Source organism: Aquarana catesbeiana, linkage group LG01 (genome assembly GCF_042186555.1).
Source record: "Aquarana catesbeiana isolate 2022-GZ linkage group LG01, ASM4218655v1, whole genome shotgun sequence".
NCBI classification, from domain to species: domain Eukaryota; kingdom Metazoa; phylum Chordata; class Amphibia; order Anura; family Ranidae; genus Aquarana; species Aquarana catesbeiana.
The window spans coordinates 662,916,472-662,940,639 of record NC_133324.1 but is presented as its reverse complement, the minus strand read 5'-3'; the positions used below and the strand labels follow the sequence as shown (position 1 = coordinate 662,940,639).

The window sequence follows — 24,168 nt, the reverse complement described above, 5'->3', positions numbered from 1 at the left end:
AGTTCCTACCTCTCTTCTGCGATGTCAGAAACTGGAAGCGATGAGTATTTAGTCACTTCCGGTTTTGGTATGTTTACAAGCGGTTGTCGGCTTGTGAAGCAGCACAAGTGTCTCTGTGCTCATGTGCTGCTCCCGTATGTATATGTAAATGGTGATCGCACCACACATGAGGTAGCCTTTAAAGGCCAAATTCACTTTTTCGGTTTGAATCTCACTTTTCATAATAAATAAAAGCCTTTTTAATGTCTTTTCTGCCCAAGCAATCCCAATGAGTTTCTCACTTGCCTAGCCCATGGCAGCTGTAAATGTTCACCTCTGTTTGACATTTTAAAAAATGCTTTCTGTTTCTATCAGTTCCTGTAGATCAGGGGTGCCCAACCTTTTGAAGAGCGAGGACCCTTTAAATGACTTGGTAAACAGTTGCAGGTCACAACGAGCGGAGTGGGTGGATGACTGGTCCGTGTCCATTCCGCATATGCAGACACAGACACAGCCCACCCTACTCTATGGGCCCCCCAATCCTATCTACCCAGACAAAAGCGGACAGATCCCCTTCTAGGTGTGTGTTTTTTTTTTTTTTTTTTTTATATTCTTATTCTACAGGATTTATATAGCGCCAACAGTTTGTGCGGCGCTTTACAACATAAGGGCAAACAGTACACTTACAATACAAATCAATACAGGAGGTATCAGAGGGCCCTGCTCGTTAGAGCTTATAATCTAGAAGGGAGGGTCAAGTGGAAACAAAAGGTAATAACTGTGGGGGATGAGCTGATAGAGAAAATGAAAATACAGTTGATAGGTGTGGGTAGGGTAGGCTTCTCTGAAGAGAAGGGTTTTCAGGGATCGTCTAAAAGCTAATAAAGTAGGAGATAAGCGGACAGATTGGGGTAGGGCATTCCATAGAATTGGAGAGGCTTTGGAAAAGTCCTGGTGGTGAGCATGGGAGGAGGTGACGAGGAAGCTAGAGAGCAGGAGGTCTTGAGAGGAACGAAGAGAACGAGTAGGTTGGTATTTAGAGACTAGGCTAGTGATGTAGCTGGGGGCGAAATTGTGGATGGCTTTGTAGTTAGTATTTTGAATTTAATTCTTTGGCCGAGCAGAAGCCAGTGGAGGGATTTATAGAGAGGAGTAGCAGACAGAGCAATTGGTAAGGTGGATGAGTCTGGCAGCAGCATTCATAATGGATTGAAGAGGTGGTAGACTATGTATAGGTAAGCCAATGAGAAGGGAGTTGCAGTAGTCGAGGCGAGAGATGACCAGCGAGTGAATTCAGAGCTTTGTTGTGTTGGATTGGTTAGAAAGGGGCGTATTTTGGAGATGTTGTGGAGGTTGAGGCGGCAAGATTTGGACAGTGATTGGATGTGTTGCTTGAAGGAGAGTTCAGAGTCCAGGACTACACCTGGAACCTTGGCACGTGGGGATGGGCTTATAGTTGTGCCATCGATTTTGACAGAGAGATCAGGGTAAGGGGCATATGGGGGAGGAAAAATTATAAGTTTGGTTTTGGATAGAGAGAGGGGGATCGAGCTGAGGGGTAGAGAAATAGATTTGGGTGTTGTCAGCGTAGAGGTAGTATTGGAAGCCATGGGAGGCTCAGTTGACCCAGGGAGGAGGTGGAGATTGAAAATAGGAGAGGTCCAAGAACAGAACCTTTTGGATTGGAGGTAGGCGGGTGCAAACAGACACAAATCTGTTTACATCTGCCGCTCCATAGAGGTGATTGTAGGGTCCGATTTGGGTCCGCCTGAAAAATACAGGCGGACCCAATCAGACCAATCGTGTGAAAGGGGCCTAAGGCTGCTTTCACACTGATGTGCTGCGGTTTACCCACACCGCAGTGCACCTGTGGCTTTCCTGCAGGTTAGCTACACTTTGCTATATAATTCTATTTATATCTTGCAGGTGTGGTGCACTTTCTGAAAGCGCACCAAACAGGTAATAACAGAAGTCTATGGCGCACTGCAGGTAACACGCAAGTGCACTGCACTTTTGGATCACTTTGAAAGCAGCCCAGTGTAGCTAATCTACCAGTGTAGAGAGCAGATTTGACCATTGCTGTTTGATTTTAATTTAAAACTAATCTTAGTCTTCACTTCCTCCAGGATTCCTGCAGGTATGGCTGGCTGGCTGCGGTCCCCCCTGGCGGATATGGCTGGCTGGCTGCGGTTGCTCCGGCGGGTATGGCTGGCTGGCTGCGGTTGCTCCGGCAGGGCTGGCTGCAGTCCGACTAGTTGGCTGCTGTTGTCCCAGGCGGAGTGCATTTGGTATCACTTCGCCTGTGACAGGAGCCACGCTATACCGGGAGCATTGGGCTCTGCTCTCTACTGCAGCCGCATGCTTCCTCTACCGTCGACCCTATTCTTCACACTGATGCTCTGGGATGGCGAGTCAGAAACCCACAATCTGGGCTTGCCGACCTACCATTCCAGAGCAGGAGGTCACAGGCCCCATCAGGGGGCGCTGCGGGCCACATGTGGCCACCCCTGCTGTAGATCATGTCCCATCATGCACTGCCTTGTGCATCACAGAACAGGGCACGTATTATCACTCTGGACCACACCTTCCTCATTACTATACCACCTCTTGTTTTATTTCCACCCACTTTCCTACTTCTTCCCTTAAGATGACCATACACATTACAGTTTGATTGTACAATCTCCTTTTAAATCTAGCATCAACCATGTAGTGCAAGAGCCTACCTGATTTGATACAAATTTAATAGATTGTTCAGGTGGGTTCTCGTATTCCATAGTTTTGGTAAATCTAAAGGAAATTTGTACAGAGAATGTACAATCTGATTGCATAGTGTATGGGCATCTTTAAACACGTACATACAGTAGGAGGGAGTGGTCAGTCCCCGTTCACATCTCCATGTAGCAGGAACTCTGTTTTCTTTTTTCCCAAATCTCCTTTCAGGACAGCCTTGGAGAGAGCGTAGCTTTGCCCATTTTTCCAGGAAACACTTGCAGCCTTTAAAATCCCTCCTCTTCCACCATGGCCTCAGTTATTGTTTCCTCCGCCACGGAGGAAGCACTGCAGAGAACCAAAGGGGGGCTGCACTCTCTCCAGGTGGGAGGGGGGGGTAGGCTCCTTAGAATCTTTTAAAAAAACATGACCATCCCAGCACCCCTTCGGGACAAGCAGGGGGTGTTCCGGAGTCTCTGGCCTTTCCAGCTATGGGGAGCAATGGCCTGCAGGACAGACCAGGTCTATGTGCCCGGGGGCCGTGGGTTTTGGCTCATGGGGCCAGGCGGGATGCCGTAATCACACAGCTATCTCGGCCGGCAGGTGACGTCGTTTACGGAGGTGGGACTTCCTGTTTGGGCGTGGCAACAGTGGTTCCTGTCACCTGGAATGCAGGGGGCGGGTCCATAGGCCGGTGGTTCCGGCCCTCGGGGAAGACGCTGGAACCAGGAAGTTAAAAAGCCAGGTGGCTTTCCCCAGCACCCCGCTGCTCTCTGCAAGATGGAGGAGAGATCTGCAGCATTGGCAGAAGCGGGCGCCTTAAGCACCGGCCAGGCCCAGGTAAGAGGGGTACAGTGGTGCCCCTATCTTCCCTAATTGAGTATGTTTGTTGCCTTCTATCCTTCCCTGTGGGGGGAGCCTGTGGCTGCAGGGCCAGAAGTGACTCCACAGGGGGTCTGTCGTCTGGGGCACTTTTCGGGGGTCCCTCTTCTTCCCCGGTTGTGTCAGGTGGGGGGGATGTCTCACTCGGGGATATATATATATATTCGTATTTATCGGCGTATAACACGCACATTCATTTTTAAAAGGGGAATTTCAGGAAAAAAACTTAAATTTTAAATAAGCTGCAGCCTCACCATTGCCATCAATGCAGCAGCCTCAACATTGCCATCAGTTCAGCTTGATCGATGCCCATCTGCAGCCTAAAAGGGACAAGCACCGACAGATTACATACAGTGAGAATCTCCTATGATAGACAGAACAGTTGTCCAACGGCGGCCCAGGAGACGGGACTTCCTATTACAGAGGCCGCCAAGTAAACAGGAAATTCGCACTGTATGTAATCTGACGGCGTTCGTCCTGCCCCCTCTCCCTATCCCCTCCGAGGCACATAAAATTGAAGTATCGGCGTATAACACGCACACGTTATTTGCACCCGATTTTCAGGGTGAAAAAGTGAGTGTTATACGCCAATAAATTGTGTGTGTGTGTGTGTGTGTGTGTGTAGTCTCCCAGCAGGTGGGTGACGTATAGGGTGTGTCTTGTATGCTTTATTATAGTTCAAGACATCAGCAAAAGGGAAGCCTTTTGAACAAGTCAATATGATACAAGCATTTTCAGATGTACACGATTTATTCAATAACAAAATTGTCCCCAAAATGCTTCATGGCATCTCTGGATCTGAGGAACGCTTATCTGCATGTCCCGATAGCCCAAGCTTCTCAACGATTTCTCTGACTCGCTGTCAACCTGGGGAGTTTGATATGGTGTCTCCAGTTCAGAGCTCTGCCATTTGGACTGTCATCCTCCCCCAGAATCTTCACAAAAGTGATGGCAGAAGCGCTGGAGCCACTGAAACTAAAGGGAATATCTATTGTACCTTACCTAGACGACCTGTTACTTTTGCAGACTCCAAAAGCCAAGTGTTTTCAAATCTACAGGTGACTCAGACTCGCCTCTGAAGCCTAGGTCGACCCCTAAAGTTAGAAAAATCAAATCTGTCCCCAGCACAGGAAATGCGGTTTTTGGGGGTACAAAAACTCAGTGCTCCGGAACATTTTCATCCCACAGGAGAAGGTAGAAAAAATTCAGTCTGCGGTGAAACGGATCCAATCCAACCTCTCAGTGACATTGCGGACAGCAGTGGCAGTCTTAGGACTGCTCACCGCATCCTGCCATACAGTGGGCCAGGCTACATTCCCAACCACTCCAGATGGATATCCTTCAGAAATGGTCACACTAGAAGCCTCTAGAGAAACCGATCAAGATCGCCTCGAATTTGAGGAGGGCTCTCTGGTGGTGGTGAGATCTGACCAATCTAACATAGGATCTCTACTGGGTTTTTCCCCTGGACAAATGTCTGACGGATGCAAGCGCTTGGGGCTGGGGAGCCCACCTAGACTGCCAGACTGCGCAGGGTTCCTGGACCAAAAGTAAAGGCCCGGAAGTCCTCAAACTGGCGGGAACTGAAGGCCATCTTTCTAGCACTCCTGTACTTTCAACAATCAGGGGACAACACGTACAGGTCCTTTTGGACAATACAACAGCGGTGGCCTATGTATTGAAACAGGGAGGAACAAGGAGCAAGGGGCTCTTAGAGTTAGCCAGGCTATCTACGTGAAATTATGGAAGAAATGTAATTCCTGGTGCTCTTCTAAGGGTTTCCAGGTCAAGAATATGATTTCAGTTTTGGAATTCCTCCATTATGGAATGGAGAAGGGGCTGGCAGCCAGCACCCTAAAAACCCAGGTGGCGGCTCTTTTGTGTGTGGGTCCCCCCCCCCCCCCCCCAGATGGATTTGTCTATTGTGTTGCAAGGATTCATGGAGGCTCCTTTTGAACCCCTACAGGAGATGTCCTTGAGAAATTTATTCCTAAAGACTATTTGGTGGCTGTGGCGTCAGCCCGAAGAATCGGCGTGCTTCAGGCTTTGGTGGTCACAGAACCCTCTATTGATATTCCTGCTTTGGGTCATCCTTAGAATGGACCCGGTGTTCCTTCCCAAGGTTGCTACATCTTTTCATCGTTCATAGGAGCTAGTATTACCCACCTTCTCTTCGGCCCCAGCCAATCCAAGAGAGAAAGCTTTCCATACATTGGATGTAAGAAGATGCCTGTTACAATACCTAATTGTGACTAAAACGGTTAGAAAGTCAAATGCACTTTTTAAAAATATTTTCGGGACCCCGCAAAGGAGAAAAATCTTGCAAGAGCATGCTAGGAAGGTGGCTTAAATGGGCAATCATAGAGGCCTACACAGTTAAGGGAGAAGTGCCCCCTTCAGGTATTGCTGCCCACTCTAAAAGATCGACGGCAGTTTCCTGGGCCGAAAGGGTCGGTGCTATGCCTGAACAAATATGCAAGGCTGTGTCCAACTTGGTCAACTTCTCTACGTTCGTCTGGCACTACAGGCTGGAGATCAGGCCTTCGGTTGGAAGGTGCTGCAGGCAGTAGTCTTTTACCCTAGGGTACGTTTCTCAGTCATCCTCTCCAAAGCTGTCCTGAAAGGCGATTTTGGGAAAACCTTAGACTTACCGGCAACGGTATTTCTAAGAGCCTTTCAGGACAGCAGTTATTATCCTCCCTGTTCTGTGTCTTAAAGTGATTGTAAAGCTTCTTCGTCGTGTGTGTGTGTGGTGGGTTTTTTGTTTTGTTTTTTAAATAAGTCATACTGTGCAGTTCAGAATGCAGAGTGGCCCCCAATCCTCGACTTCTGGGGTCCCCCGGTGGCGCTGGTAGCTCCTCCTCCGCATCGTATAAACCCCCCCCTAGGAGAAGCGCTCTTCCGGGGGGGGGGGGGGGTTACCTTGCAAGCGTGCTCCTGAGTCCAGCATTTGCGCCATAGGCTCAGAATGCCAGACTCGGTCCCGCCCCCCAACGCCCGTGTCATTGGATTTGATTGACAACAGTGGGAGCCAATGGCTGCACTGCTATCAATCTATCCAATCAAGAGCTGAGACAACGGGCAGAGGGGAAGTGCGTGTCTCTGGTGTGGAAATTACGGGGCTCATTTTCACCTTAATGCATAGTATGCATTAAGGTGGAAAAAACAGGGGTTTACAACCCCTTTAAGTATCTGTCATGGCTGTTTGGTGGTTTATGTGCTTTGTTTTCCAGCATGTTGGAGCCCATGCAATAACTGAGACAATGGTGGAAGAGGAGGGATTTTAAAGGCATCCTGGAAAAATGCGCAAAGCTACGCTCTCTGCAAGGCTGTGCTGAAAGGCTCTTAGAAATACCATCACCGGTAAGTCTAACTAAGGTGTGTGGGGTCCACTCGTCATGCATAGAATACCCTATTCACTTCAGTGGGCTGCCCTGCATGCATCAAACACTCCAAAAAAGCTCTAGAATATTCTTAGAACAAAGCATGGAACGTTGTTTTTTTTTTTCTTACCACACTTTGTGGCGCGCTTGCAGCATATTTGTTGTATGGCAGACGCATGCCTGCTATCCGTGCTTGGGGTGTTAATAACATTTAACGCAAGTGCAATGCACGTTTGCAGCACGTGTTTTCTGTGCTGTTTGTTGTGAGTTCAGAAATGCGCCAGTGTTAATGGAGCCTCACTGTTCTTGTGTAAAACGCACCAATTTCGCTTTCAGATCCCATTCACATCTAGTGTAGTGGGAGGTAGAGCTGCACGATTCTGGATAAAATGAGAATCACAATATTTATTTATTTTTTTTTGCTTGGGATAAAAATCACGATTCTCGCGGCATAACATCTTTCACATTATACAAAAAAATTGAGCTAACTTTACTGTTTTGGTGTGTGTGTGTGTGTGTGTGTGTGTGTGTTTTGTTTTATTTTTTTGTTTTTTTTGTTTCATGCTCTCACTTTGAAGTCTGTGGGGCCAAAAGCACATCATGTTGCACTAAAAGAAGCACCTGCACCTATTTCCAAATTTCATAGACGCGTTTGTATAGATCTGACAGTAGACAATCCCATAGTCTAGACAATATGGTTCCTCAAGTCAAGTGCCAGGCGAAGTGTGAATGCAGACTAAAGCCTCGTACACACACTTAGATTTTCAGACGACCGTACGTCCGTTTTTTTTGTGGCCTGCTAGTCTCATGTCAAAAGTGAAGAGGTTACACACCATACGAAAATTTTCGTACGCCTGAAGAGTTTTGTATGTGTTCCTTCTTTCTGATCATGTGTAGTCTTGCTCTTACGATTTTTTGTTGTATGTAAACTGTACTAAAACGAAAATCAGACGTTGAGTTCACATCCAACAAATGTTAGTCTGCACATCCAGCTTTTGTCTGACGAAAAAGTGAAATCGGCTGTCGAAAGCACCGTCCTAACGATCCAAAAATCGGCAGACTGCTCATCGTATGAATTTTTCCATCCAATTTTCGTATAGTGTGTACGGGCCTTAAGGGAATATTGCCCTTCTTGTCTTAATTTTCGTTTGCTATCTGCTGTCCGGTACAGAAGTTTAAATGAAATCTCCCCAGCTTGGATGGGAATGAGTAAAAAAAAATCCCAGAGGTTCTAAGCTTGCCCTATTCTATCCAAGACTAAGAAAAAAAGTTCTACTTCGATTAAACAACCCTTTTATAGCAGGACAACAGGTACTAACGGACTCTGACTTCTTAAAACACAGCTTTATTGTGTCACAGGAGCCTGCCAATGCCTGATGTATAGACATCGCTAGGCTACATCCAACAATCTAATGCTGTGTGCCAGAGAGGCTTGGGCATTGTCACTTGGGACATAGGAATGTTTGTGCTTTCAACTTTTACAAACTTGGTAATGGCCCAGAATATGTACACACTGAACATACACCAAATGTTGCTTTAAATATTACTAAGAAAAGCAAGATGTGATGAGCTCTTCTCCTTCCCTTTTTTTTTTTTTTTTTTTTTTTTTTTTTTTCTGGTTTTGGAAAGTTGGCACTGTGAATTCATGGCTTTTAACACACGGTCTTCATTTAACTTTGTAGTCGGCACTGCTGCAGAAATGTGACTTGAGATCTTGGATCTGTGCCCCTTTTTTTTGTCCGTTTTCCTTTCCTACTGTATGCAGTACTTTGTTTGACACTGGATGAGATCATTTGACCGGGTAAAACTTGCTGTGGCACACCAAAAGCACTGCTGTAGCCCAGCTTTGAATAGATAATAGCTCAGCCATACAGCAGTGTTTGTTTTAGTGGAAGGGTTCTTTTCCTGCATTGAGTTCTTTTGATTTAAATGCGTAAACAGGCTATTATATTATTTCAGAATTCCTGTGGGTAAACTTTGCTGTCACCGATCAGCATATAAACTGAATTGCAGCATAATAAAAGCCACCTGGAGCATATGTGGATTTTTTTGCTAGCAGTACAGTATTGGGAACACATTATAGAAAGGATATATTTTTAATCGCCAGGAAAAATGTCAGTACATAATGTGGATACTTCACACCCCTTACAATTAATTGTAATAAACAATCCTCAAATGTTTAATGAGATATTTAACCACCTACAGACTTTACCTTAAAAGCATATCACACAGAGAACTGAAAAATCAGCAAAGTCGGGTGGGCGATATCTTTTTCCTGGGGGGAGGGAAACTACCCTTTTAATTCTATGTATTCATTAAAATAGTAGGTTGTTTTATTTATTTAAATCTCCCTTTTTTATATTTTCGCTTAATCCCCTGCATGCCAAGACTCAAACTCTCAGAACGGGGGGCAAGCAGTGTGAGTACATTATGGCTTTGTTGCATTTTACAGCACTAACGATCTAATGGTGGCCACATATGTATTTAATATGATCATTTTAATACTTTTTTTTTTTTCTGATCAATTCTGATTGAAAAAAAAAATCCCGCAAACTAAAGACCAATTTTGCAACGATCATTCATGTGTTCTGGAGAATCGTTAAATGTTTTATTTGATCTTGTACATCTAAGAGCTATCTCGATGGATCACATAATGCTATGTGTAACGCTACCACTAGACATGAAACTAGTCTCAAATGTGAGATTGATCATTAAAATTTCAAATTTAGAAGTGTGTGTTCCCCTTCTTACACCCCCCCCCCCCAGCTTGTAAATACAGGGAAGTAAAATGCTGCCTCATTACTCATAAACAAGCTTTCTCATCACTTCCCTCGGTAGCCTGAGGATGGGGGACGTGAACAAGTTCTCTTTTTTTTTTATTGCTTATCTGTAACGCATAACCCAGCCATCCTTTCTTTGCTGCGTGGGATGGATGTATAAATGGTTGAGTCAAGGCCTTCTGATTGCAGGGTCCAGTATGTGGCAACCAGCAGGCTATGATCGAAGAGAAGGTGCCACTCACCAACCCAGTTCATTAGTATGTAGATGAATGTGGCCTGAGCCAGCACCGCTCCAGCCACGCCCTAGTGAGCAGGTCGCAACATGTCAAGGGGGCGTGGCTGGTGCAGTGCTGGCTGAGGCCACATTCATCTACATACAGTGCCTTGCAAAAGTATTCACCCCCCCCCTTGGTATTTTTCATGTTTTGTTGCCTCACAGCCTGGAATTAACATGGATTGTTTGAGGATTTGCATCATTTAGTTTATAGAATATGCCCACAACTTTAAAGGTGTGTGTGTGGGTGTTTTTTATTTTATTGTGAAGCAAACAAATCGGACAAAACAGAAAAAGTCAATGTGCATAACTATTCAGCCCCTTAAAGTCGATACTTTGTAGAGGCACCTTTTGTGGCTATCACAGCTCCAAGTCGCTTTGGATAAGTCTCTATGAGCTTGCCACATCTTACCACTGGGATTTTTGCCCATTCCTCCTTGCAAAACTGCTCCAGCTTCTTCAAGTTGGATGGTTTGCGCTTGTGACAAGCAATCTTTAAGTCTGACCACAGATTTTCTATTGGATTGAGGTCTGGGCTTTGACTAGGCCATTCCAACACATTTACATGTTTCCCCTTAAACCACTCAAGTGTTGCTTTAACAGTGTTTGGGGTCATTGTCCTACTGGACGTTAAACCTCTGTCCTAGCCTCAAATCGCACACCAAGTGGTACAGGTTTTGCTCAAGAATATCCCTGTATTTAGCACCATCCATCTTTCCCTCAACTCTGACCAGTTTCTCAGTCCCGACTGCTGAAAAACATCCCCACAGCATGATGCTGCCAACACCATGTTTCACTGTGAGGATGGTGTTCTTTGGGCGATGTGTTGGGTTTGTGCCAGACATAGCATTTTCTTTGATGGCCAAAAAGTTCAATTTTAGTCTCATCAGACCAGAGCACCTCCCATATATTTTGGGAGTCTCCCACGTGCCTTTTTTGCTAAAGATAGTGGCTTTCTTGTGGACACTCTGCCATAAAGCCCAACTCTATGGAACATATGGCTTATTGTCATCCTATATACAGATACTCCAGTCTCTGCTGTGGAACACTGCAGCTCCTCAAGGGTTACCTTGGGTCTCTGTGCTGCCTCTCTGATTTAATGCCCTCCTTGCCTGGTCCGTGAGTTTTGGTCTTGGCAGGTTTGCTGTTGTGCCATGTTCTTTCCATTTGGTTATGATAGATTTGATGGTGCTCCTAGGGATCATCAGAGATTTGGATATTTTTTTTATAACCTAACCCTGACTTGTACTTCTCAACAGCATTGTCCCTTATTTTGGAGTTTCCTTGGTCTTCAGTGTTTGGTTAGTGGTGCCTCTTGCTTGGGTGTTGCAGCCTCTGGGGCCTTTCAAAAAGGTGTGTATATGTAATGACAGATAACGTGACGCTTAGATTGCACACAGGTGGACATCATTTCACTAATTATGTGACTTCTGGAGGGAATTGGTTGCACCAGAGCTTTTTATGGGCTTCATAACAAAGGGGGTGAATACATATGCACATGCCAATTATATATTTTTTTTTATTTCTGAAAAATAGTTTAGTATTTGTGTGTATAATACATTATACAAAATTTTACTTCACCAACTTAGACTATTGTGTTCTGATCCATGACCTGATAATTCAGATTGCAGCCTTTAAGTGTGTGTGTGTGTGTGTGTGTGTGTGTGTGTGTGTGTGTGTGTGTGTGTGGTTTTTTTTTTACTTTCAAATTACTATTTATTGCTTGTCTTTTCTTTACAGAGAATGCTGATGGTAAATTCATCTCACCCTTTCATGATATCCCACTACATGCAGGAACTGATGAGGTATGTTCTTAAACGTTCTTAGATAACATGACAAATCTAAAATATAAGATGCTTTCTTAGTTGCAGCCGCCTTGTTTATTACTGTGTCAAATGCCTTGGAGGGGGAGATTCCAGTGTGGCGAGAGTTGAGAATGTCTCTTACTAGAACTCTCAGATCACTTTAATGCATTTGGCTAGATTGAACTGCATAGCAATATGTAAAACCGAGTGCTTCAAATGAATGATAGAGCCGGCAACTCCGAAATCCATATAAATTTCTTTATTTGCTTACATGAGAGCTGTGATGGCGAACCTTGGCACCCAAGATGTTTGGGAACTAAGTTTCCCATGATGCTCATGCACTCTGCAGTGTAGTTTAGCATCATGGAAAATGTAGTTTCAAAACTTCTGGAATGCCAAGAGTCACCATCACTGCTGGAGTATAAAAAATGCTAACACTTATCTTGATCGTAGCACACCACAAAATTTAAAACCAGAGCATATATAGTAAAAACTTCACCACTGGATTAATCAATTAAACAATTGTACAATTAAAAAATTAGATGACAGGTGTGACACTGAGAAATATATAAGGGTTGCATAGCAATGTGCAGAGACTTAAAGCTGAGTTCCACCCATTTAAAAGTCAGCAGCTACAAAAAGTAGGCGAGTGGGGGAAGTGGAGCTGGGTGCCTGTAAAAACTGGGTACCCGCTCCTCCCCCAAAAAATGACATGCCAAATGTGGCATGTCAGAGGGTCACCAGCACTTAAAGTGGAAATTGCATTTTTGTGTGGAACTCCATTTTAAAGTATTACCATCAAAACCCCTGTCAGTTTATTTTATGCCATCTGTGTCCCATTGGGAAGATCTCCCTTCCCTTCCTGCCCCATAGCCAAAGCAGAAAGTGAGAAGAAATCCCTGCAAAAAAATGGAAGCCTGTGGGGACCCCCAGGTCACTAGAACTAGTGTCCCCATTGGAAGATTTCCCCTCTTTTCTGGGGACAACCCACAATTCTGGATTTTTTTTTTTTTTTTCCTTTCACTTTTAATGATAATAGTAAACGGGACAAACAGAGAGGGTGAATCTCCCTAGTAGGGCCACAGACATTTAATAAAAACTGACAGATGTTAAATCTAATCCATCTCCACTCTGTCCATAACTAACATAAAATGTTTTGCTTTAGTTGTACTTTAGTTTAATTCAGAATCTTCACTATAATAGTATTCTCAAAGTGGGGGATGTGTGCCATTGGTGGAACGTATCTCTATACTATAGGGAGACCATTGAAGAGCTCTGGGTTTCTTAGTATGTCTACTCTATTGTCAGCTGTCGGTGAAAGTGACCATTGTCCTAGTAAATATGGTAAAACATTTAAAGAAAAGCATTCTTGTTGGATGCTTGCTTGTTGGGTATGTGGGAGCATTTAGAAACTACAAAGGTTGTGACAGTAGTACACAACCTGAGAAAAGTGGTGGAACCACTACATCCTACACCAGAAAGTTCCATTTATAAAACACAGCTGTTGAAGTCACTGAAGGTTGTAACACTACTGACCCTTGTTTCTGTAATGATTCCTTCCAAATGTACTGTATATTGGTGTGTGAATGAAAATTCCAGGGCATTCGGGATCACCATGGTGCCTTTTTTGGTATTCTAGACTGGAAACTGTCCTGAAATGCCTCCATGCTGTGGTCTCTAATACAGAATAATTTAAAGTCAGCCTAGCATGTATGTACTTACTATAATGACATGTTTATTGATTGCTACATATGTGGATTTTTTATTGATTTAGAACAATGATGTGCCAGCAAAGAAATCAAAATCTAACTGGGATAAGGTATGATTAAAGGAATATTGTGTCTAAATGGTGAAAGAAATAATATACATGGTATTTAAGAGGTAAATGGTTTTTGGTCGTCTTTTTCTTCTTTTCTTTTCTTTTTTTTTCTTGAAAAACCATATAGCTTTGACTCTGCATCTCGCTATGCATACTGTCACACTGTCGGTATGTTGGTTTTAATATCCATTTCTTCCAGACTGTATTCAACATGGTGGTTGAAGTTCCACGATGGACAAATGCTAAAATGGAGGTAGTTGGCACTTTCACTATACATTAGATTTAGTATACATCAAATTGCACATAGTACTTTTGTAACACTAGAAATACCTACATTTATTGCTCCTTTTTTCTTTAGATTGCAACCAAGGAGTCCCTGAATCCAATTAAGCAAGATATAAAAAAAGGAAAACTTCGATATGTGTCGAACGTCTTCCCTTACAAAGGATACATATGGAACTACGGGGCTCTTCCGCAGGTCTTAATTGCTGGGCTTTTTTCTAATAATAATAATTTGTTGTTCTTGATAGATATAGATATGTATCTCTTCTTCCCCCCCCCCCCCCTTTTTTTTTTTTTTTTTTTTTTTTTTTTCTCTTCAGTATCCAGCCAGCTACTATGTACTGCAGTTTTATATATGGGATTTCCCAGAATTCTCATACCATCATTTTGTAGTGAACTCTGTACTTATCCTTGAAGTCTGCCTAAAGCTTGAGGTCAAATTAGCAGCATCCTTAGAAATGCCCTGTTCTAGTGCTGACAATGCACGTAATGGTTTAAAAAAGGAAAAAAAATCACAAATTAAGAAATTCAAACTGTCTTTTACTGCTCATTCAGATTAGAATAAAATATTGGTTTAATGAGAAACTGCCCTCTGGAAGTTTTGCTAAAGGAAGGCAAGTGTCTAGTGTTTTCCCAGCAGCTGATCTTTTCCTCATTACAGATTTGCCATGCCTTATTCTGCACTCGCTATGTAGACTTGACCATCTTGATGGAAGCAGGGCTTTGCTTCCCTTGTCAGAGCCTCCAACAAGGAGAACCATGAAAAGCACAGTAGTGACATCCCCAAATCTTCAGAGAGTACAAGTCAAAGGCAGGAGTGCTTAAATCTTGAATTGCATATATACAGCTATGTAGCTGGAAGCACAGAAGTGTCTAAGCACACTCACTTACCAGGCAGCGCTCTGCTAATTTTCAACAAACTATTTTAACTGCTTCTTTGCAGCATGTTTCCATTTGATAACTGAGTTTTACTCCCTTGCAATAATGCTTTTGACTCTTTTTGGAGTAATAACATTTTCTAGCAAGTTTAGGTTCCTACTGCAGCCTCCTATCCCACTCATCTGGGAGTGTCTAATTACTGTCTGGACTGGTTCAGCATCTCCACCCCCTCATTTTACCTTCCTTGCATTATCTTTTTATGTATCTACAAGAGGAGGAGTGAAGAGGAATACTATAGTGACCGCCCTGAGTTTGAAGGGGCTGCTGACCTCCCATCCAAGATGGTGGCGTCCAGCAGCAGTTTTTATGGCTTTTGGCTGTCTAAGCAATGGAGGCTTTTACAGGTGAACATAAACGTAGAACATCTAGTAGGCAAAGGAAGTCCTAAAATTTGCATCACAGCAAAACCCTGTAAAGAGGTGTATGACAGCCACAGCCTGCACTCAAACCAGGCCAAGCCCCCAATTTGTTTCACTCTGCCCCAGAGCTTAATCCTGTTTCCCGTGTTATTCTCCAGGTGCAGAGTGAAATGCGTTGGAGGCGTGGCCTGGTTGCAGTCCAGGCTGAGGCTGTCATACACCTCACAGGGTTTTGCTGTGTTGTGTGACTTTTAGCACTTCCTTTCCCTACTAGATGTTTTCAGCTGAGACGAGCTCCGTCCTTGTCGGCGCTCCTAGTGGTTTTCCATGCAAAAGGACCTGGTGGAGCCTTGAGCAGCACCTGTTGGTTTTTTTTTTTTTTTTTTTGTGGGTTACACGTAAAAAAGTTACATGTAAAACATAACCTGTTTTTCACAGTCAGAATATAGGTGAAATAATAAAAGCTTTTTATTGACATTTATCTGATCTGGCCACAGGCTCTTTTGATTACCCAATCAGGAGAAATCTGCTTGACTGTTCTCTTCTCAAAAAAGAAAAATATAGACCTGACACATACATAGTAAAAATGTTTGTGCTTGAAATGCATATTTCTCTTGAGCCTGTCCTTGCTTCTAGACTCTACTATCGGCCCCTCCAAATTTTGCATGTTTTTGCCAATAGCCTTATGGGAAGGTAAATGTATGTATTGCATTGTGACAAGACCAGTCTGTGACAAGACCAGTCTTATGGTAAAACACTAACTGTTCAGTACTCTTAGGGCTAAACTAAAAAAAACCTGTTGGCAAACCAATTTTAATAAACTAGCATTATACCATTTATAGGCAACTCTGAAATAATGCCTCACCTGTTGAAATACATGGTGTCCCTGCTGCAAAAGGGCACCTCTTCGTTCATGCAAATAGATCCCTAGCTGAGCCATCCTTTTACACAAGTGAGACAAAGGAGACTATGATCTGTCTTGCTTCTCTTGCGCAATCCCTTGAACTACCTCCTCATTGGCTTACCTCTACATAGTCTATCCCCCCTTCAGAGAATAAGAATAACACAAACTTTTCTTTCAATTATTGTTAGTGTTTGGCTGAAGCCATTTATTATCAACTGTGTTTACTCTTTAAATCATAATGACAACAAACTACCCAAATGATCCAGATCAAAAGTTTACATACCCCAGTTCTTAATACCTTGTATTGCCCCCTTTAACATCAATGACAGCTTGAAGTCTTTTGTGGTATTTGTGGATGAGGCTCTTTATCTTCTCAGATGGTAAAGCTGCCCATTCCTCTTGGCAAAAGCCTCCAGTTCCTGTAAATTCTTGGGCTGTCTTTCATAAACTGCACGTTTTGAGATCTCCCCAGAGTGGCTCAATGATATTGAGGTCAGGAGACTGAGATGGCCACTCCAGAACCTTCACTTTATTCTGCTGTAGCGAGGTCAACTTGGCCTTGTGTTTTGGATCATTGTCATGTTGGAATGTCCAAGTACGTCCCATGCGCAGCTTCCTGGCTGATGAATGCAAATGTTCCTCCGGTATTTTTTGATAACATACTGCATTCATCTTGCCAACAATTTAGTCCAAATTTCCTGTGCCTTGTTTGTAGCTCACACCCAAAACCATCAGCGATCCACCTCTGTACCTTTTTATCATAGGCCTTGTTGACTCCTCTCCAAATGTAGTTTTTATGGTTGTGGCCAAAAAGCTAAATTTTGGTCTCATCATTCAAAGTGACTTTGTGCCAGAAGGTTTGAGGCTTGTCTCTGTGCTGTTTGGTGTATTGTAAGTGGGATACTTTGTGGCATTTGCGTAGTAATGGCTTTCTTCTGGCGACTCGACCATGCAGCCCATCTTTCTTCAAGTGCCTCCTTATTGTGCATCTTGAAAAAGCCACACCACGTTTTCAGAGTCCTGTATTTCACCTGAAGTTATTGGTGGGTTTTTCTTTGTATCCTGAACAATTTTCCTGGCAGTTGTGGCTGAAATTTTCGTTGGTCTACCTGACCGTGGTTTGGTTTCAACAGAACCCCCCCTCCCTTTTCCACTTCTTGATTAGAGATTGAACACTGCTGATTGGCATTTTCTATTCCTTGGATATCTTTTTATATCCCTTTCCTGTTTTATATAGTTAAACTACCTTTTCCCACAAATCCTTTGACAATTCTTTTTTGCTTTCCCCATTACTCAGAATCCAGAAACATCAGTGCTGCACTGAATGAAAGATGCAAGGGTCTGTCAGGAGTCCAGAAACTCATTGACCTTTTATATACACGTGCACACACATTCACACACACACACACACACACACACACACTAATTACACACAAACAAATAACAGGTGAGGATGGTTACCTTTTATTAGCCATTCAAACCCCTTTTTTGTCAACTTGTGTGCATGTCATCAAGGTATGTAAACTTTTGATCAGGGTCATTTGGGTAGTTTCTGTTGCCATTATGACTTAAAGAGTAAACACAGTTGATTGATAATAAATAGCTTCAGCCAAACACTAACCATGAGTGAAAAATGTTTTTGTGTTATCGTTCATATTCTCTGAAAAATGGCCAAGAAATCATAAATTCTGCCAGGGTATGTAAACTTATGAGCACAAATCTCTCTCCCTCTCTCCCTCCAAAATTGCATGTTAACAGCCAATATCTTTTAAAGAGACAGAAATATCAAGATTTCTTTATGGTCTTTAAAAAAATGTTATGCAAGTAGCTGTTCAAACCATTTTTGGTTAATTTACATGGCTTTAAAATCATATTTTTAGTACTTGGATGTCTCTAGTCCAAATTGGCCTACACAATTTATATTTGTGTGTAGTGGCATTATATTTAAAAGCTAAGTTCACCTTTCTGTTACACCTGTATTTAGGGTGTACTCTGTTCAGCATGCACCCCCTGTCCCCTCGATTCTTCCCTCAATTTCCCCCCCACACCTTCCGGTGAGCGACCTCTTAGTTCACTGATCTTCCTGCTCTCAAGTAACTGCTTGCCCATATCTGAGGTATGAGCAGATAGCTGTCTTTAGTGTCTGCAGGAGCCTGGCATTGCAACCGGGATCTGCTGATAGCGGGTGCAATGCTCTGCAGGCACCTTATAAAAAAAAAAAAAAAATGCACCTTTTTTCTTTTTTTTTTTTTAATACATTTTGAGAATTGTTCTCCTGCCTTAAATTGTTTGCATTTGCCAGTGTTATTTTTGCTAGTAAATTGTTAGGTTTAGATCCTCCTTCCTCCTTCCTCCTCGGGATTCCGCTCAAGTTTGCCTTGCATACACATGGTCACGCAAAAGTTTGCTGAAATTACGACCGTCAAGAACGCGGTGACGTACAACACTATGACGAGCCGAGAAATTAAGTTCATTGTTTCCGAGCATGTGTAGGAATTTTGCACGTCGGAATTGCCACAGACTATCGCAATTTTGGATAGGAACTTTTCCTGGCCGAAAAATTGAGCATGCTCTCAATCTTTTGCTGGCTGGAATTCCGCCAGCAAAAGACCGATGGAGCATACACATGGTCGCATTTTCGGACGAAAAACTCTAATCAGTCTTTTGCGGGCCGAAATTACGATCGTGTGTACGCGGCATAAGACTGATACAGTAGACCAAGAAACAAACTTTAAGATATTGCAGGTTACCAGCCCCTTTTTAGCTACGAGGCCTGCAATCATTTTTTTTTTTTTTTTTTTTTTTTCAGCCTAAGAACATCCAAAAAATTTTAGCAAGTAAGAAATACTATCTTGCTAGAAATTGTCACTTGCGAACTGAACTGAAATCTCAATCTCCCCTCATTCCCATGGAGATGAAAAGACAAGGCCATATTTGCAGTCTGTATATTAAGTGCTGGTAATCTGCAATATATAACATTTTTTGGTTTTACGGATAGATATGCCTTAAGCTCCCTAGCCACCCCAAACTCCCTCACTCTGGTGCCTATCCCCTTTTCAGTCGCCACTCTGACTACAAATGTGCAGCTGCATACATAAGGCTGTGTATGATCCCTTGGCCTCCCGCAATGCAGTACTTGGTGTCTGACTGGTTAATTACAGAGCCTGCGTGCATCACATAGCAGAGGGCAAGAAATTTTATTTTTAACACCTTTATCTTTGCAACAATTCTTGCAGTTGAGGGGGGCAGAGGAGGTAAGTATGGGCATGGGAGAGTGCTGATGCAGAAGGAAAAGTTTTGTTTTTAGTAAATGTCTGATTTAAATCTTGTTTATGTTGTCCTTTAGAGCTGGACGACCCTACATTACATGCCCGATGATGGGTTTGAGTTGTTCTGGTCGCCTGCGTTGCTCTTCAGTAAGCAGCGTGTGACATGTTCATCTTTGCTGATGTAACTTGCTGTTTTTTAATTTTTTTTACTTAACAGACTTGGGAGGACCCTAGTCACAAAGACAAGGATACAAATTGCTGTGGAGATAATGATCCTATAGATGTCTGTGAAATTGGCTCCAAGGTGTGCTTTAAATTGTGTTACACAGTTTTTAAATTAAATTACATTGTACAGTTTTTAACTTGTTCTATTATCCTAATGAAGGGGGGGGGGGGGTGTATTTGCTAAAAATGTCATGTATGTACATCAATAGTGGCTCTAATTACTACTTGCAAAACAACCAGTCTATGTTTATTAGCGCTTCCAAGTGGTGAAAGCACTAGCTATCGAATCCACCATTTCCATCCTGTTGCAAAAATCTGACAGTGAGGCGATGTTTCCCCATGGTGGGGGGGAGAAGCTGACTATTTTTGGTCTTTTCCCTTCCTCATGCTGTTAGTATGAGGAAAAGCGTGGCGATAACTGGCTTCTATTTACATCCATCATGATTGGACACAGCCGATCACATGGTAAAGAGCCACTGTTTGGCTCTTTACCTCAATCTGTGATCAGCAGTGTCCTCCAGACACTGGTCAGAGCACCCGGCAGTGGGCACGATTACGTGAGACTGTCCTATGACGGTATCTCAGGGCTGCCGTCTGTGCTGTAGCCGTCTTTTGGCTATAGCTTGGTCCCTATAGACAGGCAGGAGAGCAAAAAAGAGCTTCCCATTTCTAGAACTAATCCTAGTATAGCATTACCCTTCCATTCCTGCATGTCTGACGCAGCAAATGCCTTTTACTTTAACGTTTATTTACTTCATAAAAAAAAAAAAAAAGAGGAATACTGGGCACAGCTCACATTTTAGATAACACCTTAGGCCATCTTGAAGCACTAATTATTATGCTCCGACAGGAATGGAGAATTTTATCGCTATACTGTTTATGGTGTAAATCTACATGGAACTGTTTGGAAAAGTAGAAGGAACATCCATAAAAGAAAAACGTGCTAAAGGCAGTGTGGTAAAAATGTAGTTGAGCACTGTCCATAATATTATTTTTTTGTTTGCACTAACATCCGAATTTTCAGGACAAGCTTTCAGGGTGTACCCCCTTCTTCAAGGTCTGCTACAATTACCTAAAACTGTAGGTAGGCTTTAGGAGTATCTAGCTGGCCTAAATGGTAGCCTAGCATTTTATATCTGCATAAAGTTTAAATTGGTAAGGTTTTCCCCCCACTTTAGCTTCATATTATCTAAGCACGTCTTAAACAAGGTCTTAGCTTTCCTATAGCTAGTAATTTGAGCTGTGAACGGGAACTTCTAATTAGGGGTATCACTTAAGCGTTTACTCTTCAGGAAAAAGATACAGATGTTTGCTTTCTTGTGCTGGGAGTCTCCTGGGCGTTTTTATGAATGACATGCCTCATTGTATCTCTGAGTTTTTAATGAGCCACAGTTAATTTTCAATTGTGAGGACTTATTGTAATGATTTGACTTTTTCTGAGAAAAGCATTTTTTTTCTCGTTAAGTCGGTGTGCTCCAGAAAGGAGAGATTTTAAGATTAGTGTATTCTAATACTAAGAGTAGCTGTTCAGTAATACAGAGCCCATGAAGCATGCTGACAAAATGTTAATGTCTACAGCTATTCTATACCTGCATGGGTGGCCTGTTTACATGAAATTCAGGCATTCTGCCTCAGCAGATGGATTACATCCAATGTCAGAAGGCTCTTTGTGTGGTCAGAATATGGCTGCACAAGTTCTGGTTGCAGTGATAAGATTATTATTGAGCATTTCAGGCTATGTAGAGAATTTAGGGCTTCTTAGTCAGTACATGCATAAGTCCCAACATTAGACGTTTAAAGGTGGGTAACTTGGAAAGGAGAAAATGTGCAGCTAAATTGTGCTGAATGTTAGGCATGGCCTAAAGGAACATAGTCATGGAATAAGTCTACTCATAGCACACAAGCTGCAGTCCTTGTACCCAAAAATTACTCCTTAACTACTGTAGCACACGTGCATTTCACCGACACACATAAACCTAAATGAATATCTTAATTTTAGCGCTACCCCTGCAGGAGCTGCTTTGAATATTGTCGGTTCCTTACTCTGCCTCCTTGACCCCACTGGCACACCTGTCAACAATGTAGTGTAAATACCACAGGAAATGGACACTGGTTATAGTGAACACAGAAAGTATCTTTACTGTGAACTTGTTTTAAAGAAAAGCGAAACAAACCATAACAGTAATATTGAGTAGTAAGCAAATATGTATGTGTAGTAGAAGAGCAAAAGTTACTGGAAAAACTCCAAGATCAATTTGTCTGCTTTCAGGGGACTCCTTTAAGTGAAGTAACCCCAAAAGCAGAGGTAAACACGTGAGAATAACAGATTAAAAATGGGATGTTACTTCAATGAATTTGTCAACTCTAGTTAAATTGGGCTATATGTGTCCAGGCAGGAGGAGGGTAGAGGAATGACCTTGCACTCTGTCAATTCTTTCCCTTCACCCTAGCACCACAGTCCCAGCAGGCCTGCTTAGACCCCTTTCACACTAAGGCGATTTTCAGGTGCTTTCTCGCTAAAAAAAGCGCATGAAAAGCTCACGAAAGCCTATTTCCATTAAAATCAATGAATGCTTTCACACTGGGGCAGTGGGCTGGCAGGGCAGTGAAAAAACGCCCCTCTCCATTGAAATGAATGGAAAGCTCTTCAAAAGCACTCATACGTTTTACTGGCAGTTTAGAAGTGCCTCAGTGTGAAAGGGGCCTTAGACACAATACCTGACTCAGTGCACTGAATTAACCTACAAATTGAACCCTCTCATGTGATGACCAGAGTCCTGAGTATATATGGAGCTCTTTAAGACTTTAAATGACTTTAAGGTGATGCACTTGTTGACTTCTTTTAGTGGAGGGAACCAAAGTACATTCACAGAGGCTTGGTAGACCGTAAGAATGGTATTGGTAATCTTCAGTTAATTCAAGTAGGTACTTTCCCTGCCAGGCAGAGTGTAGCAGCGTCACAGATTCTCCTATTAAATGGGTCAGAGTAACAACAACAACAATTCAGTGTTCTTGTTTAGGGAGGGTTGGGCAAATGCCCCCTCACCGATCCTGTGTCCAGAAGTCCAGGGAGAGAATATTATGGTATAGGTCCTTATGGGTGACCGACTGGCCACCTCCTCACAAACGCCACACGCTGACAAGGATGCCTGGAGATACTCCTGGGGTCTTTCCTTTTAGTTCTGTATGCCTGCTGCTGACCTCCAGGCTGTAGCAGGAATGATCACACAAACTTAGGGCTGCAACACCCTTCTCCAGTGTCCAGTCTTTTCGCCCACCTCGTGGTAACTCTAATTTCTCCCAGGAAGCCTCTGGGTGGTAAGATCCTATTTTTCCCGGCTAAGGCTGGAATCTGTAGTTCTCACTGTATGGATTACAATGAAACAACCTGTGTTGACTCCATTTCCCAGAGTTCCTTGTTGCACTGACAGTTGGCTGGCTTCCCTCTGCCAATGAAGAAAGCAACAGAGTGGGCTTTCCTGCATGTGAAGGCCTCTGACTCATCCACAGTGAGGAGAAAAAGGGAGGGGAGAAATTGCTTCCAGCTGCAGACACTATAAACTTGGCCCTGTCAGCTTGCCTATGTTAATGTAAGTCTCAGGCTGCAGCACAATTGCATAATTTAAACCGAATATGAACAAAGAGCTAACCCTTTCTGAGTATACCTTCATGGACAACCCTGTTACTATGATCAGAAACTACTTGGCAATCAGCAATTGTTGAGACTATAAACCCTTTGGTCAAGAGTATTTAATGTACAGCGGTAAGCACTTTATGTACAGCACAATGAGGGAAATGTATAAAAACTGGAGCAGCCAGATCTGGAGCAGATGTGTATGGCAATCAATCAGTCAGCTTCTTTCTTTAATTTTCAGGCCTCATGCACATTGGATGTTCTAAAAAAGCCAGTAGCGTTCACTGTAGAATGAGTTTTTTACTGTGTGTGTTTGTGGTGTGTTTTTTATTTATTTATTTTGCGTTATTAAGCTTTTATCAGAGTCGGAGCGTTTTTTTTTTACAGCTGCTGGTTTTTGGTCCAGCCAGAAAACGCCCCTGCCAAAAAAAGCTGAAAACAGCCTCTGTGTGCATGGACACATAGGATACCATGCTGGGGAGTTTACTGGCTGCAGAAAAAAATGAAGCCCAAAACAGCAGCTGTAAAAATGTCCAGTGTGCATGAGGCCTGAAGCTGAATATAGAAGCTGATTGGTTACTGTGTACAATGGCAGGGAGAAAAAATGCCCAGCGTTGATGGTCAGGAGAGGAAAAATGTCCAGTGTTAGTACAGGGGAAGGAAAATACCAACTATCCGGGGGGGGGGGGGGGGGATGGGCCTATGCCAGTGGTCAGTGGGAGGAAAAAATGTCTGGCATTGGTGGCTAATGGGAGGTGCTCAGTAGGCATAGTGGAGGGACATTGTGCCCTGTGGGTCTAAAGGGGAACCTGGCTCTTTGTGCAGAAAGGGGGAGGGGGATTTAGGGCTGATTCTTAAAGCCTGGAACCCCACTGTGTAGGTACTAATTTTATTTCTGTTGACATGGTGATGGGCCCACTAAGGA

At 43.1% G+C, this 24,168-nt stretch overlaps 1 protein-coding gene across 1 annotated transcript in view; it reads left to right on the top strand.

The window, feature by feature from the left end:
- The window catches only part of PPA2 (inorganic pyrophosphatase 2), a 48,745-nt gene that overhangs the window by 8,596 nt on the left and 15,981 nt on the right, over nt 1-24,168 (top strand). The window contains exons 2-6 of the mRNA XM_073601846.1: nt 11,748-11,812; nt 13,587-13,631; nt 13,831-13,884; nt 13,990-14,109; nt 19,602-19,688. Of these exons, the coding sequence (XP_073457947.1) occupies nt 11,748-11,812; nt 13,587-13,631; nt 13,831-13,884; nt 13,990-14,109; nt 19,602-19,688 (371 nt within the window). The remainder of the gene's footprint in view (nt 1-11,747; nt 11,813-13,586; nt 13,632-13,830; nt 13,885-13,989; nt 14,110-19,601; nt 19,689-24,168) is intronic.